This window comes from Mobula hypostoma, chromosome 8 (genome assembly GCF_963921235.1).
Source record: "Mobula hypostoma chromosome 8, sMobHyp1.1, whole genome shotgun sequence".
Taxonomy (NCBI): Eukaryota; Metazoa; Chordata; class Chondrichthyes; order Myliobatiformes; family Myliobatidae; genus Mobula; species Mobula hypostoma.
In genome coordinates this window covers 131,247,525-131,264,471 of record NC_086104.1, presented here as the reverse complement: position 1 = coordinate 131,264,471, position 16,947 = coordinate 131,247,525, and the positions used below count along the sequence as shown (strand labels likewise).

The 16,947-nt window shown below is 42.2% G+C and overlaps 1 protein-coding gene across 50 annotated transcripts in view; it reads right to left on the bottom strand.

Moving 5' to 3' along the window:
- Nucleotides 1-3,237: 3,237 nt before the first annotated feature.
- The window catches only part of LOC134350964 (calcium/calmodulin-dependent protein kinase type II subunit beta), a 331,172-nt gene continuing 317,462 nt past the window's right edge, over nt 3,238-16,947 (bottom strand). For 40 of the 50 annotated variants that reach the window (XM_063056859.1, XM_063056841.1, XM_063056869.1 and 37 more), the window contains 4 exons: nt 10,595-10,670; nt 9,726-9,820; nt 7,196-7,430; nt 3,238-5,090 (listed from right to left, as the gene is read on the bottom strand). In XM_063056859.1, the coding sequence (XP_062912929.1) occupies nt 7,198-7,430; nt 9,726-9,820; nt 10,595-10,670 (404 nt within the window). In that variant the 3' untranslated portion in view covers nt 3,238-5,090; nt 7,196-7,197. Of the gene's footprint in view, nt 5,091-7,195; nt 7,431-9,725; nt 9,821-10,594; nt 10,671-11,125; nt 11,162-16,947 lie in introns of all 50 variants that reach the window. The other 10 variants (XM_063056857.1, XM_063056861.1, XM_063056868.1 and 7 more) reach the window with 2 other exon arrangements.

Below are 16,947 nucleotides of genomic sequence, written 5' to 3'. Positions count from 1 at the left end.
TCTTTGTGTTTGCATCAATATGTTGGGCCCAGGATAGATCCTCAGAGAAGTTGACACCCAAGAACTTGAAACTTCCCACCTTTTTCCATTGCTGATCCTTCAATGAAGACAGGTATGTGTTCCCCAGACTTCCCTTTCACGAAGTCCTCAGTCAGTTCTTTGATGTTGAGTGCAACGTTGTTGTCTTGGCACTACTCTATGTCTGTAAGATCACACTGTGAATACCACCCATGACTTGGGAATTATCTGTCCAGCCCCACTCAACATCACTGTAAATAATCTACAGTATGTCACACCCTAAATGTGACCAGTTGAATCAGCACATCAGGGTCCACATACAAACTCAACTTTTAAAAATAAATATAAATTTTATAACACTGTCTTTGCCTTGGTGCTCTTCAAGCCTATGTTACATACTTTAAATCTCTCTGCCCCTTTCTGTAACAGCTTTTCCAAGGAGAAATAGGGGGGAGGGGATGGAAAGGAAGGAATAGAGGACGAGAGAACAGGGTGAGGAACAGAAGGCAGACAGACAAATAGCAGGGGAGAAGAGGGAAGGGGGAGTGGGACAAAAGGAAGTCGTGGATTATGGGAGATGGTTGGGGAGAGAGGGGACTAGCGAGGCTATTCAAGGAACTTCCAAGCAGGGTTGTTGTGCTGGAGGTACAAAAGACTGCAGGTGCTGGAAATCTGCAGCAACTCTCCATTCCCGTCCATCGATGCTGCCAGATCCTGGAGTGTGAATGGGCAGATGTTGAGGGACAGGACTCTGACCAGGGGATCCAGCCATCAGCCCTTCCCCCCTGTCAAATGGGTACGAGGTTTTTGCACCCTGTGGACGAGGTGGGGACTGTGTAGCACCATCTCACGGGAAGCCATTCAAGTGGTGGGAGAAAAGAGAAACATTGTCATTGTAGGGGATAGGATAAAAGACGCCATTCTCTGCCACGTGCTGCCTATCTGGAGCTGGCATTAAGGGCACCTGCACTGGAGAGATCAGTGTGATAGAATCCATTTGTGGGTCCTAGGTCCATGTAGGGACTAACCACACAGCCAAGGCCAAGAAAGAGGTTCTGATGAGGGCTTATGAGGATCTTGGGGCAAAATTGAAGAGTGGATCTACAAGGGTGATAATCTCCATATTATTTCCTAAACCACATGCAGATTGGCAAAGGGTAGGTAGGATTAGAGGTAAATGTGTGGCTTGAAGCTTGGTATTGGTAAGAAATGGGTTCCAATTTTTGGTATGTTGGCATCAGTGCTGGGGAGCAGGAGAGTCCTTTCTCTGGGATGGGCTTCATCTGAATGATACCGAGACCAGTGTCCTGGTGAATCACAGGAATGGAGTCATGGGCTTGGCTTTCAGCTGAGTGGGAGAAGGATGGCTCCAACGGCAGGATGGTGAATAAATCAAAAGGAAATAAGAGGAACTGCATAGTCGGGTAGGAGGTGTACAAACAATTTGCTGGAGAAACTCAGCATCAAGGTGATGAAGCATAAATAGAGTGGTCAGCCAGTGATGTTTTCCCAGGGTGGAAGTGACTAATGCAAGGGGGCATAACTTTAAAAAGTGTTCGGAGAAAATTATGGTCGGGGGGCAGTGGTGTTTTTTTCTTTACACAGTTTATGGAATGTGCTCCCAGAAGGGGTGGTAGAGGCAGATACATTAGGGATGCTTTAAAGAGACTCCTAGAAAGGCACGTGGATGAAAGAGGAAATGGAGGGTTACAGTTTGTGGGACTGAAGAGTTAGATTGATATTGGAGTAGGTTAAAGGGTAGGCACTGTGCTGTACTTTATTCGTTATGTAGAGGTTACACCGAGGACTATGCTAATTCAAGGGATTCACATCTGAGAAGAAACTTCTTCCAACTCACTGCCCAGCAACCCACTTATTTAACCCTGGCCTAATCACAGGTCAATTTACAATGACCAGTTAACCTACCAACCTTTGGAATGTGGGAGGTAACCCAATTGCTCATGGGAAGAGCGTAAAGCGTCTTACCCACGGTGCGAGAATTGAACTTGTGCCCTGAGTGTACCAGCGTCACACTAACCACTGCGCTATTGTGGCACCCCTTGTACTGTGGAGGAGAGGGGGTCTTGGAACTTACAAACACTTTGGGTTGGAACCCTGCATCAGGATCTAGAGGAGAAATGACGAGCAAAGTCTGAACAGGGCGGGGCATAAACTTTTAGTGTTAGAAGCTCCTTTGACTGGATTTAAAACTACTACCTAGAAAGAGAGCTGGAATAAATGGGTTCTTATCAGGCTGGAGGTGTATAACTTTTGAAGAGCCCCAGGGATCAGTTCTTAGCCCTCAGTTATTTACTACTTACATGTATGAGGGGTATCTGATTCAGATGTACAAGATCCTGAGGAGACTTGACAGGCAGATGTTAGGATGTTTTCACTTGTGGGACAGCCATCATCAAGGGTACATAGATTCATAATAAAGTGCCAATCATTTAAAACTGAATTGCAAGAAATTTCTCCTCTGAAGCGAATCTCTTGAATTCTATGCCCTGATGGGTAGTGGAGACCAGATCGTTTGTTCGTTATGTGCCGTGTAGTATGACCATGTTTGTTCTTGGCAAATTTTTCTACAGAAGTGGTTTGCCATTGTCTTCTTCTGGGCAGTGTCTTTACAAGATGGGTGACCCCAGCCATTACCAGTACTCTTCAGAGACTGTCTGCCTGGCGCCAGTGGTCACAAAACCAGGACTTGTGATGTGAACCAGCTGCTCATACTGACCAGATGTATCAAAAGTGTTGAGGGACAGAGGAATTGAGGGTTATGGGGAACTGGCACAGAACAGGTCTTGAGGCCAGTATAGATCAGACATGATCATGTTGATTGGTGAGAAGTGGGTGAAGGGGAAAAGGAGGCCATTGGCAGTGGGGTAGGGAGGGGAAGTGAGAGTGGGGTAAGATGGAGAGAGGGAGATATATTGGGGTAAGAGAGTAGAATAGAAAGGGGTTAAAGAGGGAAGGTGGGTGAAGCAATGGAGAAAGGGTGTGGAAGAAGTGAAGAGGAAACAGGAGGTGGAGGCTGGGGGTAGGAGGAAGAAAATGTGAGTGGGAAAGGGGGTACTGGGATAGGGTCCCACTGCAACACTACCACCCAAAGCAGCCACTGTGTGACTGATGTTGATTTTCAACCCTCTCCGAATGTCTTCATCAGGACTACTACAGCTTATTCCCATCCTAGTCTAACTTTACAGTAACATATAAATCATTAATTCACAAAACAAGCATTTCGCACAATAGTCATAGAGTCAAGTTTTATTTCTGACATATCAACAATTTTTAAATGGTGAGAGGAACACATAGACCACATCCTGTAACATAATGTTTTTGTCCTCATATAAACCAGACCTGACAGAATTTCAGCTGCAGAGAACTTGAATAATTAAAAAGAAATCACATTTCATATTCAGGCAAGTTGCTGTGTAAAAAGCAAATATAGTCCATCATTTTCAACCGTAAAAATATCTCCAGCAAAATCAACTTTTTCCACACTTAAAGCCACGCGAGGCATAAATGAGGTAAAACTCATTTGTTTAATTCATGGGTTCCACAGCCCTCGTAAAAAAAAATAAAAAAATATGATCCACGCACAGCTCATTACAATTAAGACCCCTAGCTGTCTAATTTAAAACATCCATAAAAACAAAAAGAGGAGTCCTGTTGATGCGTTTTCACAGCCCCTGCGCAAAATCGTTAAATGGTCAGTAGAATGCATGCAAACCAGGTTTCTATTACACATCATCAGACAAAAATGTCGCTGTTACTAAGCTCAGAAAGGAGAGGCAAAGAGAAACGTATAGCTCTACAGGCAATTATTTTAGAAACTAACAGGGTTAACTGTGTCATGCAAAAAAATTCCGTTGTCCATTTCAGTAAACTATTTTCTACACAAGCTTAACAAAGAAACAACAAAGTGATCATGCCTTTCTGAGAGGCTGTCCAGCCACAAGGAGCTTAGGCATCACATTGTATTACTGCACGCATCCAAGAATGTGCAATTGAAAGCAGGAAAACTTGGTACATCATCTGAACCCATATTGGCAGTTCAACACAAAATTATTGGCTATAAATATATAACATGCATCAACTCTGTAAAAATGCATATACAGTTAATAGATGGCAACAGGTTTCTCATAAACTCTAGAGTTGGTAGCACAGTATAAGGAAACAGTAAAGAACACTGTATTGGGTCTTGCTACTTTAATTATGATATAGTTAACTCATTCACTTCTTAAATGAATATAATCTGGGAAGAATTCTACTGAAACTTTTCAATTTTCACATGTACCTGTTACCTTTTTTTAAGTTATTTACTTTAAACTTTGTTATATCAAATAAACACATTTCACACAAAACAAGAGAAAAGTCCATAAATTGAGCTAACTTTTTCAACACACACACAAAAGGCATAAGAAATGATAAATCCGGTTGCCATATTTCTTCATGTACTTAAGTTGCACAGGAGCAACTTCCTGTCACAATTTGGTGATGGCAGAAGAATACTTCGTTTTCCCAGTTAACATCTAGTCACGAGGCCGGTTTCAACGAAATGTTGGCTGTCTTCTGCCTTAAACCACACAAAAAGTGCCAGTGGAAGTAGCAGGGCCTTGTATCCAACTGCCCTGAGTTCCACTGAGACAAGCATAACTACATCAAAATCTATGCTTTCCAAAGAACAAATGACACATTTTTAGTGTACAAGAAAATGTAAAATGGAACACGAACCCTCCAACATTAGGATAATCACCATTAAATTTTAACCTTCATGCTTTGGCAAATGTTTTGAATGAATTGTACAAATCACTGCCATCAAATATGATTTATATAAAGTACATATACAGTAGCCTTTTGTAATTTTTTTTGTTTTTTTTTTAAATGTCTGCATCTTGAGACGGCTGAAAGAAACACCATATAGTTCCACGAACGTGACAATTATGCAGCCACCAGGAGCATAATGTGCATGCGGACACGTGCATGTCACTGCTGGTCTTCAGAGGCCACCAGATCGCGGCTCGGCTAGAATGTTTGCTCGGAACACAACTCTGTTAACTCCTTCAGCTCTGTGGGAACAACAAACAAAATATAAAGGCAGACTGATTTACCAAAAGCAAGAGCAGGGTGAGAATACAATGAGGCCTAAATGAAGTTGTCGCTACATTTACAGAGTGGCGCTGCAGACCCTGGCTTTTGCTGAGCTGGACAGCCTGGCAGAGATCCTAGATCTAACGTGAATGCAGATTACAAAAGGAAGCCATTCTTGCATTTTGAAGTGCAGTATCGGAGCCTGAAAATTTTTTTTTTAGACCCTGAATGAGATGTATTCATAGAAGAGAACAATGCAAGAACAGCCCATTCAGCCCACAACGTTTGTGCCGACCATGACGCCAAATGAAAATCTCATCTGCCTACATACGACCCACATCCTTCCCATTCCCTTCCAGTTCATGTTCCTGTCCAAACTCCTCTTCAATGCCACTATCCTGCCTGCTTCCATCACCACACACAGCAGCACATTTCAGGAACCTGTCCCCCTCCAAAATAAAAATGCCCATGCACGCTTTAAATTTTCACCCTCTCATCTTAAAAGCTGTCCACTCTAGTCTTTGATATTTCTGCCCTGGGAAAAAGATCAATTAGCCACCTTGTCTACACCTCCCACATAATTTTTAAAAAACTTCTATCTGGTGTATCTCAGCCTCCGAAGCTCCAGAGAAAACAAACTGAGTCTGCCTAACCTCTCATTACAGCTAAAACTCTCTAATCCAGGCAGCATCCTGGAAAAACTCTTCTGCATCCTTCCCAAAGCTGCCAGATATTTCCTATGATGAGCGGAATAGAACTGTACACACTGTTCCAGATGAGATTTAACCAAAGTGTTATTCAACTGCAATGTGGCTTCCACTGTTCGCTTGGTGCTGCTCTCAGTAGAATAAGCTAGACTAGGACAATCTACACCGTCATGCCACTCAGAGACTTGGGATATATTATTTTTTCTTCCTTTGTAACCATAGGTGCTATTTGCTGTGTGCTGTTGGTAGTGCGTTTTGTACCTTGGCCTCAGAGGAATGCTGTTTCATTTGGCTACATTCATACATGGTTGAATGATAATTAAACTTGACTCTAACACTCAATGCCCTAACTGAAGGCAAACATGCCTACTCACAAAAACCCAAGTATGTGGATCACTGAATACCAACAGACAGATTAATGGACTGTACAGCGCACAGTGAGGAGGTTAAAGCCATTTGCAACACAACCACAGATGATTCAGGTTTATCTCTACAGCACAGAGGCAATATCACGGTAAAGTGAGAGGAGAAAGGGTGTGGCCTTGCCGGCTGAAAGAGCGGTTGAGGAAATGACCTGGCGCTGCAGGGCCAAGGAAGCATGAGTAATCAGTGAGCTCTTCTTTAGACGTTGCAGAATTCAACAATCAGTGTTAGGAACTGTCAAATTGGTGGGGGGGGGGGGTAGAAACGGTTAAGAATTAACAACAAAAGGTGACGACGTAGAAAGGAGGGTTCACAGTTGAGTAACGTCAGAATTTACATGAGTCTTGTGGTGACTAGTACACACATAAAATGCTGGAGGAACTCAGCAGTTATGGAGGGGAATGTTTCAGGCTGAGACCCTACATCAGGACTGAGAAGGAAGGGGGCAAAAAGCCAGAATAATAAGGCAGGAGGAGGGGGAAGGAGTACAACCTGGCAGGCAAGAAGTCATAGAGAAGGGATATGAAGTTGGGGGGGAATAAGTGGAAGAGGTAAAATGCTTCTGCCCCCTTCCTTTCCAGTCGCGATGAAGGATCAGCCTGAAATGTCCTTCCACAGATACTGCCTGACTTGTTGAGTTCCTCCAACATTTTATGTGTGTTGCTCAAGATTTCCAGCATCTCTTGTGTTTGCGCAATACAGACACGATGGGTGAGGATCACGAGGTTTTTATGGGTGAAGCAGGAACCTAGAGCTAAAGAAATGAAGCAAATGTGTGGCTGTTCTAGCTGGTCTACTTAAACCAGGGATTCCCAACCTTTTTTATGCCATTGGCCAATATAATTGAACTAGATGTCCATGGACCACAGTTTGGGAACCCTGGCTTAACCCTGGCTATCTTAGTTTCCCCTCCTTTGGGTGTAACACCGCTCATTTGAAGCCCGCGGTCATACCTTCACTGGAGTGGTGCTGCTGGGGCACCCGAGCAGTGGAAGTGAACGTTCTGCCATTTGCTGTCCCGGCGGTGCCAGACCCGCGTCTCCTCTGACTGGGTTGTCCGCGGCCTACCCTGAATGTCTATGTACTGGGTGAGTCGGATGTATGCTATGCAGGCAGCATCTTCCCCGATCAAATGGACGTGGGGATTCAAAATAGTTGTGTGGATGGGTTTATTGTTTTTAGCTAACACTACAGGAGAGAGAAAAAGAAACAGTAGTTATTCTATCATTTCAGTTTAGCACTTCACAATGACCCCATCAACAGGCACTTCTGTTCCTGGACAACTTGGGCCAATGAGTGGCAAAGTGTCAGGTAATGACCACCTTTAACAAGGCAGAGCCCAACCCTTGATATTCAGTGGCATCACCATTTCCGAACGCCCGGTCATCAATACCCTCATTTTTGCCCACTGCTGACCAGAAACTCAACTGGACCATGGACGCACAAGCACAGGTCAGAGGTTAGGGTTCCTGCAGCGAGTGACTCACTTCCTGGCTTCCCAAAGCTTTTCCATCATCTGAAAGGAGTGTGACGGCGTACTCTCCATGCGCCCGGTCAACAATCCTCAAGAAGCTCGACATTATCCAGGTTGGAAAGGTACCCCATCAACCAACCAGTCATGGAATACAGAACTGTTTCGCACTGTAGAGGGCTTTTCAGCCCAGGATATCTGTGCCAAACACGACGCCAAATTAAACTACATCTCCTCTGCATGCATTTGATGCATGTCCCTCACTTTCCTGCACATTCACCCACCTGTTTAAAAGCCACATACACCACCTTCACCGGTGGTTGGGGTTTCTGTCATCTACAACGTACAGTGCCACCCAAACCCGCAGCCCTCAATACCAAAGAGGACATGGTATCACACCGCCCGCAGATCTCCCTCCATATTGTGCAGTCCTGAATTGGAAATGTATCATTCTTATGTACAGAAAGGTGCTGGAACAGGGCCGGTAACATCATGGAAGGATCCCACCCACCCTGCTCATGGACTGTTTGTCCCACTCCCATCAGGCAGCATCCACGCCAGGACCACCAGACTCAAAAACGATTACTTTCCCCAAACAAAAAGGCAGATCAATACCTCCACCCAATATCCCACCCCTCCACACCCCCAACCACCACTACTTTATCACTTCCTTTGAGAGTCACCTTACGTACAGACACTCCTGTGCCTAGCGTCACTTTATGGCCATGCAATCAATCAATGTACAATATATAAGCTATCCAACGTAATCATGTTTATTGTGTTTGTGTTCTTTATCTTTAGTGCTGCATCGGATTGCGAGTAACTATTATTCTGTTCTCCTTTACATTTGTGTACTGGAAATGACATTAAACAATCTCGCATCTGGAATTATCACGAGATCTCAAAAAAGCATTGAGAAAATTTATCATAGAAAACACATTTCCATTTTAAGCTAATATAAGCAGTAATTGTGCATGCTATCCTTAACTTGTAATTATAATATCCTCAATGTATAAATGCATGGTGCAGGTGCTTATGTCTATTTGAGAGACTTTGAACTTTTACTGTGCTCATGGACTTCTTCATCAAGTTATGGTATTGTTGCACTGTTGTAACTATATGTTATAATTATGTGGTTTTGTTAGTCTTTTTCAGTCTTGGTCTGTCCTGTGTTTTGTGATTCACACTGGAGGAAATACTGTATCATTTCTTAATGCATGCATTACTAAATGACAATAAAAGAGCACTGCGTGTCTTCATAATCTAATCTAATCTAATTCTGAAATGGGATTATAGTGGTAAAACTCAATTGGATATTTGTTGTACTGAATTCCTGATCTTCAGCACACTACTGGGGAGGAGTAGAGATAATGCACCAGACTTGTGCATGGGAATGCAGGGAGAACAACCAAGCGCTCTGCACATAAGCAAGCAGGCGTTTCCAGTAGATTGATGGAGTCATGGGAACAAGCTGCCTTCCTGCATCTCAGGAGGTGTAATGTGCACGGCAGCAAGAAGTGCAGAAGGGGAGTGGGTGGATTCGTCAAGCTTCCACTGAATTGGAGGAGGTAAAAATGTTTGTGCCACAGCACAGCAGGATTGGTATCACAAGTCTAATCAGAAAGGATCTTTCTTCATCAGCTTCAGTCAGACTGTACGTGTGAGGCTGACTCACCTGCTCACAGAACAAATGGAAAAATGACTTGCACTTCGGGAGCACGTTCCCTGATCTTGTTTCTTGGACAGACTACCAGACGGACATTAAAAGATGAAAGGAGAACAGGAATATTTGCTTTAATCAATTACTTGCTGTTGACATGAAATAACTAAAGGTGCAAATCAATGTGCTATAAACTGCTGAGAGAAAGGGGAAACCATATATGTACATTGCTGAAGCAAGGACAGATTCTCCTGGAGAGAACAGGCAAGATATTCATTGTTATTGTACTATTTCCACACTGAAATATTTTACATACTTCTTAATTCAGTATTAATAGTTTCAACTTGCTTACAGTTCTCAAAATAAAACCTGTGGAAGTCCATTCCTTCAACGAGATTGCCCAGTGCTTCAGGCTCAAACGATGTCAGTCCTGGGTCACAAATCTTCCTGTAAGCAATCAGTACAGGTATTATCTAACCAGGCAGAAAGGAAAGTGGATAAAATGGCACACTGGTGCTTTAGCTCGAGAGTGTGGCAGAGTAGAGAAACATCCACTCTGCATTTAGCTGTGTTTAACCTTATCTGAGAACACTACCCTCTTCACTCTTCAATGGGTAATAACACGGGTCAACCCAAATCTTAAAAAGGGAACACAAAGGGCCGAATCAGAAACTTGGAAAGCAACACTGCAAGAATTGTTTCAGGATTTTAAGTGTCCTTCAAAAAAAGTTAATTCTTCCATCAAACCAAATTAATGCTGGGGTAGACCGATCTTTGAGGATATATTCAGCCATTCTTCGATTTACAAAAGGAGAAAACATTCTGTTAAGTTAAATTTTGTAAATTAAAATTAGTCAATTGTAAAATTGGTGAAAAGGACATCTTTGTCTAATCTTTTGAACTGGGAGTTTCACACTATTTATCTCAATGAAAAATAAATCAAGGATAAGTACAGATTATATCAATAATAGATTATATTAAATCAATATAAAAACACAATGGCATTACAGCATAAATTCATAAATGGTTGTAAATAGAAGAATGAAGCAATGAAAAATTAATTCAAATGTAAAATGTAAAATAATTACATTACTGCACTTAGAGATGTGATCAGAGCAAATCTGAACACATTCCTGAATAGGATTAAGTCACAAATTGCTGTAATGTTTGGATGACAGTGGCCAAGTGTTAATGAATAGCAAAGGTGATCCCAAAACTTACGCATATGCTTCAAAATCCCCATTATTAATTGCTTCGATAAGCTGTTCAGTTAATTTGATGATTTCTTGCTTGCGAGCTGGAAAAGAAACAAAAAGAAAATGGGACATTTGATACCATCCAAACATCATTACAACTGGGGATAAAAAAAATCAGTTTGGTCCCCTGCCTAATGGTATCAATTCCCATTTAGAGTAATTCATTCCATTAAGTAGCTAATTAAAATTGGAGCCTAGAATAGATGATAATATTAACTTTTACAATTAATTTTAATTAGTGTAAGCTCATACTTTGGATTGTTACCGTAATTTCACGAAAAAAAACCTGGGCTGTAACCTAATTACCACAATTACATTCCACTTGTGAGAAAGAAACTCAAGTAAGCCCGTACAATAAACCCATCCCGCATCAATGCCTGATAAAACCACCCTTTTGATTAAAGATTAAAGCCCATTTTGAAACACACTAAAACAGTTCCCTTGTTCACAGACACAGATTAAAATCTTAGCCATCTTCACTTTTGCAATGACTTACCTCTTACCTGTAGGAAGACCGAAGTTGGCCAGCCATCTGCAAAAAAAGTCGCACATATAACCCGCCCACGAATACAAGCCACATTGCCTCTGGAATACGTTTAAAAAGATAAACCCTGCAGGTTGTTTTCGTGAAAGTACGGTAATTACTTAAGACTTGCGACCCGCCGAGCCACGATGTCCTTTTAGCTGCTTGCTTTCAAAAGACAAGACATCACACATAACATAATTGTTATTTAAACAATATTCCCAGAACCCCCAAGTATGGATGTGGCTTGTTATTGACTGAAACATCATAACCTTTGCAATGACTGTACATTAAAAAAATATAGTGGTATTGTTTTCATTAAAAACAGTGATGGAAACCTCTGCCATCTGAATTAGCAGTGCTGGCCTTCAACAAATAGACCATGTGTGGTCAATAAAAATTATAGTGAGACATTATTTACCACAAATAAACATACATCCAAATTGCTGTAAGCAGCAATTGTACATTAGATTTTAATCTAAAAATACCATAAATCCACGTACAACAAAAGATGTAGAACATTTGGTGACAAATTCCAATCGTGATTTTAATAATTTGGAGACAGTACCCAGGTCTTATGAAGTTTTGCCACTTTACTGAGCTAAGAAGATTTGATTTGATAAATATTGTATCTTGTTACTGATTTCCAGTCATTTCCTGCAAATGACACTCTGCACTCTCTATCCTGGTCCCTGCATTTTGGGCCATAAGAGATTATTAATACGATGTTGATTTGCTTTAATATGCTTCAAATGTTAGAATTCTGACAGTTCCCAAATTCATCTTGTGAACATTTGACACATACTGCATATTTCCAATGACAAAGTATATTCTGTGCTATAGCTTCATAACCAAGGGCTGAAAATAGAGATTTGTGTAATTTTAAACAGCTGACAATGTGATAAAAATTTACCCCCACCTTCTCTATAACGTGCAACAAAAGATACAGCACAGTGTTAGATTCCATCAGTGTTCTTTGATTCTGGGTACGCAAACAGGCAAGCACCCTCTGCTCTTACCCTCACTTCTGAGTCAGAGCTAGTCACAACACAGACACTTCTGTAACAGCAAATGCATATTCCATTGCTGTGACGCCGAATGATGATGCAGGCATGAGTGTGTCAAAAGTGCCCTTTAATCCTCAAAACTTCGTCTATGACATGCTTGATGTTACACAGACTAATACTGCTTGCACCCAAGATGTAACACCACTCAGATTTCCAAGTCGATATTATTACATTTCCTAATATTTTATATCAGAGTTCGCTATTCTGTGGGAGTGCTAAAGGCCTAATGTAATCATAACCTGGCAAAAACAGAGTGAAACAGACACTTAATGGTTAAAATTAAAGAAACGTGCATTTCTACAGCACACTGCCAATTTTCTTACTCCCCTGCCCCTGCCCAATTTTAACCTTCAATCTCAACAGGAAGGAAACAAATGAAGGACAACTTCACCAGCAATTGTTGCTCTTGTGATGGCCACATATCGGTTCTTTTGAGAGAAAAAAAAACAACTGCGATCTGTGGGCTACAGAGCGAAGTTTTTCCTGATGCTCTTGTGATGGCCAAGACTGAAGAGTTTGCCAAACATGCGAAGATATGTTCTACATCACAGCAAACTCAGGTTCAGGCTTATTTTATGCTTGTTAACAAGCCCTCTATTGCATATCCCCCAAAGTATTAGACAACACATGGCCTTCACGTCAGTGCCCAAAAATTCAACTCAAGTGTGTGTTGACAGGCAGTTCTATGTTTAGCATAGTTCTTTGGAAGAGACTTGATTCCACAATCAATTAGACTACCACCAGAGCTTTCATCCAATACAAACACCATAATTACAGTTTTGTTTGTAATCAAAATTCATTCCTCAGCACATCAGTGTTTAATTTATTGGTGAAAATGTGTCCAGATATGAGCTGGCAGAGTGTATATATATCCAGCCTTCCTCAGTGTACAATGAGGAAAAGGTTCACTGGTGATACCTGGCAGAAAAATTGTAGACCTTTGGTGCAGTGTACTTGTCAACAAAAAAGATTTTAAACAAGCTTCAGTAATCATCACTATGATCATCTTCTTCTCCCCTGCCCAGAGCTCAGTTCAGCGAATTCTAGTTCATTGGGCCATCGGTTAATCAGGGCAGCTGCTTATTTGGGACAACACTCAAAGAACAAAAATGAATTGAGAAAATAGCCAGGATTCCCTTCGTTTATATAGGACAACATGCCGCTTAATTGGGGCAGGAGACTGTTGCCAAATAGTTTCTAACTGGCGTAAGACTTGTGTGGCCATTAGCAACCATGCTTAGAGCAAACAGTTTTTAAAAGCGTCTGTTGCACGTGTCTGTGTTCAAAAAGCAGTGATTTTTGTCACTGATAATTGGCGAGAAATCAGCAGGAAGACAATTCAGAAGTGTCTTGCTCTCGTTGCTGTTTCAAGCATTCAGGCTTGGAGATGCCAGAAATGACCGGGAGTGAAAATGAAATGATTTCACAACTAAGTTAGTGAACTAAGTTATGAACTATGAAGAATTTGAAGGTATTGACAATCACACTGAATGTTACAATGAAGATGAAGATTTGGAGGATGCAATTGTTGAAAATTGCTTGAAGGCAGTCCATTATCTACACTAGGTATTTACGCTGATTTTGTTCATTTACTGTCAATCAAAAGAACATGGCAGCTGGATGAATTCTTCCATCGAGAACTCATATAGTTTTTTATACTGTAGTAGTATTGATAGTGTCATAATTTGGTCTGAAAAGGGGAGGTGCAACGAGACCTGGGTGTCATTATACACCAGTCATTGAAAGTGGGCATGCAGGTACAGCAGGCGGTGAAAAAGGCGAACGGTATGCTGGCATTTATAGCGAGAGGATTTGAGTACAGGAGCAGGGAGGTACTACTGCAGTTGTACAAGGCCTTGGTGAGACCACACCTGGAGTATTGTGTGCAGTTTTGGTCCCCTAATCTGAGGAAAGACATCTTTGCCATAGAGGGAGTACAAAGAAGGTTCACCAGATTGATTCCTGGGATGGCAGGTCTTTCATATGAAGAAAGACTGGATGAACTGGGTTTGTACTCGTTGGAATTTAGAAGATTGAGGGGGGATCTGATTGAAACGTATAAGATCCTAAAGGGATTGGACAGGCTAGATGTGGGAAGATTGTTCCCGATGTTGGGGAGGTCTAGAACGAGGGGTCACAGTTTGAGGATAGAGGGGAAGCCTTTTAGGACCGAGGTTAGGAAAAACTTCTTCACACAGAGAGTGGTGAATCTGTGGAATTCTCTGCCACAGCAAACTGTTGAGGCCAGTTCATTAGCTATGTTTAAAAGGAAGTTAGATATGGCCCTTGTGGCTACAGGGGTCAGGGGGTATGGAGGGAAGGCTGGGTTCTGAGCTGGATGATCAGCCATGATCATAATAAATGGCGGTGCAGGCTTGAAGGGCCGAATGGCCTACTCCTGCACCTATTTTCTATGTTTCTATGTATTTCACTTCAGTACATAATTTGTTACTCAGTTAAATGGCAGTTTGTCTTTTTTATACCCTTTTAACTATTTCCATGAAATTTTGGTTAATTGGGACAGCCACGTAATTGGATCAAAATGTACTGGTCCCGATGTGCCCCAATTAACCAGAATCCACTGTACTTATATTCCCCTAAACTCTATCTCACTCGGCATCTTTTACTTAGTCTATTCGCCCGACTGATCAAACCAAGTTCATTCTCTCCATCACTACCTTGCAGAATAACTGAACATGTGCCTTAAACTTAATTTGATGATAATTCTAATATGAAAGATTGCTACATGCAAATAGGAAAAGGTACATCAAGAATTGTATGAGAGTTTTACAATGGCTGTTTATTTTGGCTTCCACGCAGTTCACTGTCTTCTGTCCAGTTAATTGGTTTTAAGTGCACCAAGTGTACAAGCACATTAAAAATTAAATTGCAAACTGGGAAAAGTTTCCTCACTTACAAACTCTTCCCTTTACTGCCACCAAACTCTCATGTTGTTACAAAAGAAAATGAGTTAGCGTGAACACACCTTTGCTCATGATCTATGTTTAGGATCCATCAGTTCCTTTTCCGAGCTGAAAAGGGCAGGAAAACCACAGGCATGACTTCTGGTCTGGCGGTGTTACCCGATCTCAGCTGTGGCTTTGTGATACATGCTCTATATTCACCCACTGTGGTTCAGGCGGGGGGGGGGGCGGGGGGGGTGAGGGGGAGAGTGCAGCCGTGGTACCTATTTCTGACTGGTACTGCTGAGTAGTATATGAATGGAGTTGCCTTGGAAGCAACCCTGTGGAATTCTCCAATGCGCTCGCTCGCGTGAGAGTGGCTGCACTACAGGCCGGCTGGTATTACTTCGTAGTACCGTGTTCTAGCTGGAGCTCCCTACATTTGTGAGATAGGACTGGATCACTTGATAAACAAGCGATCAGAAAAGCACTCACTGATCAGAGAAGTAGCCGACACCTCATGCTGAAAGGTCACCAAGGGTCTCAGGCAAAGTTACTGGCAGAGAAAACTGCCATCTGACTGCGCCAGACTCTTCAAAGGGGAGGGGGCAAGAGGAGCAGGAGCTCTGAGTTATCATTCAACAAGTGACCAGCAGGAAAAGTAGAACATTAAACAGTTAACCGCTTAACCAGCTGACACTGGATTGGTTGAAGGACTGCACAATAGCATCTGAAAGGCATTACACAGGAAACAATACTTTAGTCTCCAGTCTTTCATCATATCAGACATCACATTCGCAAATTAACCAGCCTGGCTCATTTCACTCGCTGACAGACCCACTACATGTTCCGCCAGTGCTTTGTAGAGACAGACTATGATAAGGTTATGCACATTGTATATGCCTAGGGTACAATTCTAAGGAAAAAACAATAGGCTGGAAATTGAAGGATAGCTCCTTAAACACAAAACCGGCAACCAGCCAGAAAACTGGATACTGCGGCAAATGACCATATAACAATTACAGCACGGAAACAGGCCATCTCGGCCCTTCTAGTCCATGCCGAACTCTTACTCCCACCTAGTCCCACCGACCTGCACTCAGCCCATAACCCTCCATTCCTTCCCTGTCCATATACCTATCCAATTTAACTTTAAATGACAACATTGAACTTGCCTCAACCACTTCTGCTGGAAGTTCATTCCACACAGCTACCACTCTCTGAGTAAAGAAGTTCCCCTCATGTTACCCCTAAACTTTTGCCCTTTAACTCTCAACTCATGTCCTCTTGTTTGAATCTCCCCCACTGACAATGGAAAAAGCCTATACACGTCACTCTATCTATCCCCCTCATAATTTTAAACACCTCTATCAAGTCCCCCCTCAACCTTCTACGCTCCAAAGAATAAAGACCCAACTTATTCAACCTTTCTCTGTAACTTAGAAGAAGAAACCCAGGTAACATTCTATTAAATCTTCTCTGTACTCTCTCCATTTTGTTGACATCTTTCCTATAATTCGGTGACCAGAACTGTACACAATACTCCAAATTTGGCCTCACCAATGCCAAATGACCAAGATCTTGCTAGAGACAGACCCCTCAGTGTGCATTGAGGAAAAACAAATGGAGGCTGGGTCATTTTTGGTGGGAATTCTAGAGGGGTCCTTGGGAATTGAAGGTACAAGTATCAATGGCAGAGAACTAAGTTCAGGAAAGCATGAAAACAGGCCTTTCAGCCCAACTCGCCAACTTGCCTCCCTGAGCTAGTCTCCTTTGCCCCTCGACATACATTTCCTACCCAGGTTCAGAGTCTGAGTTATTTATA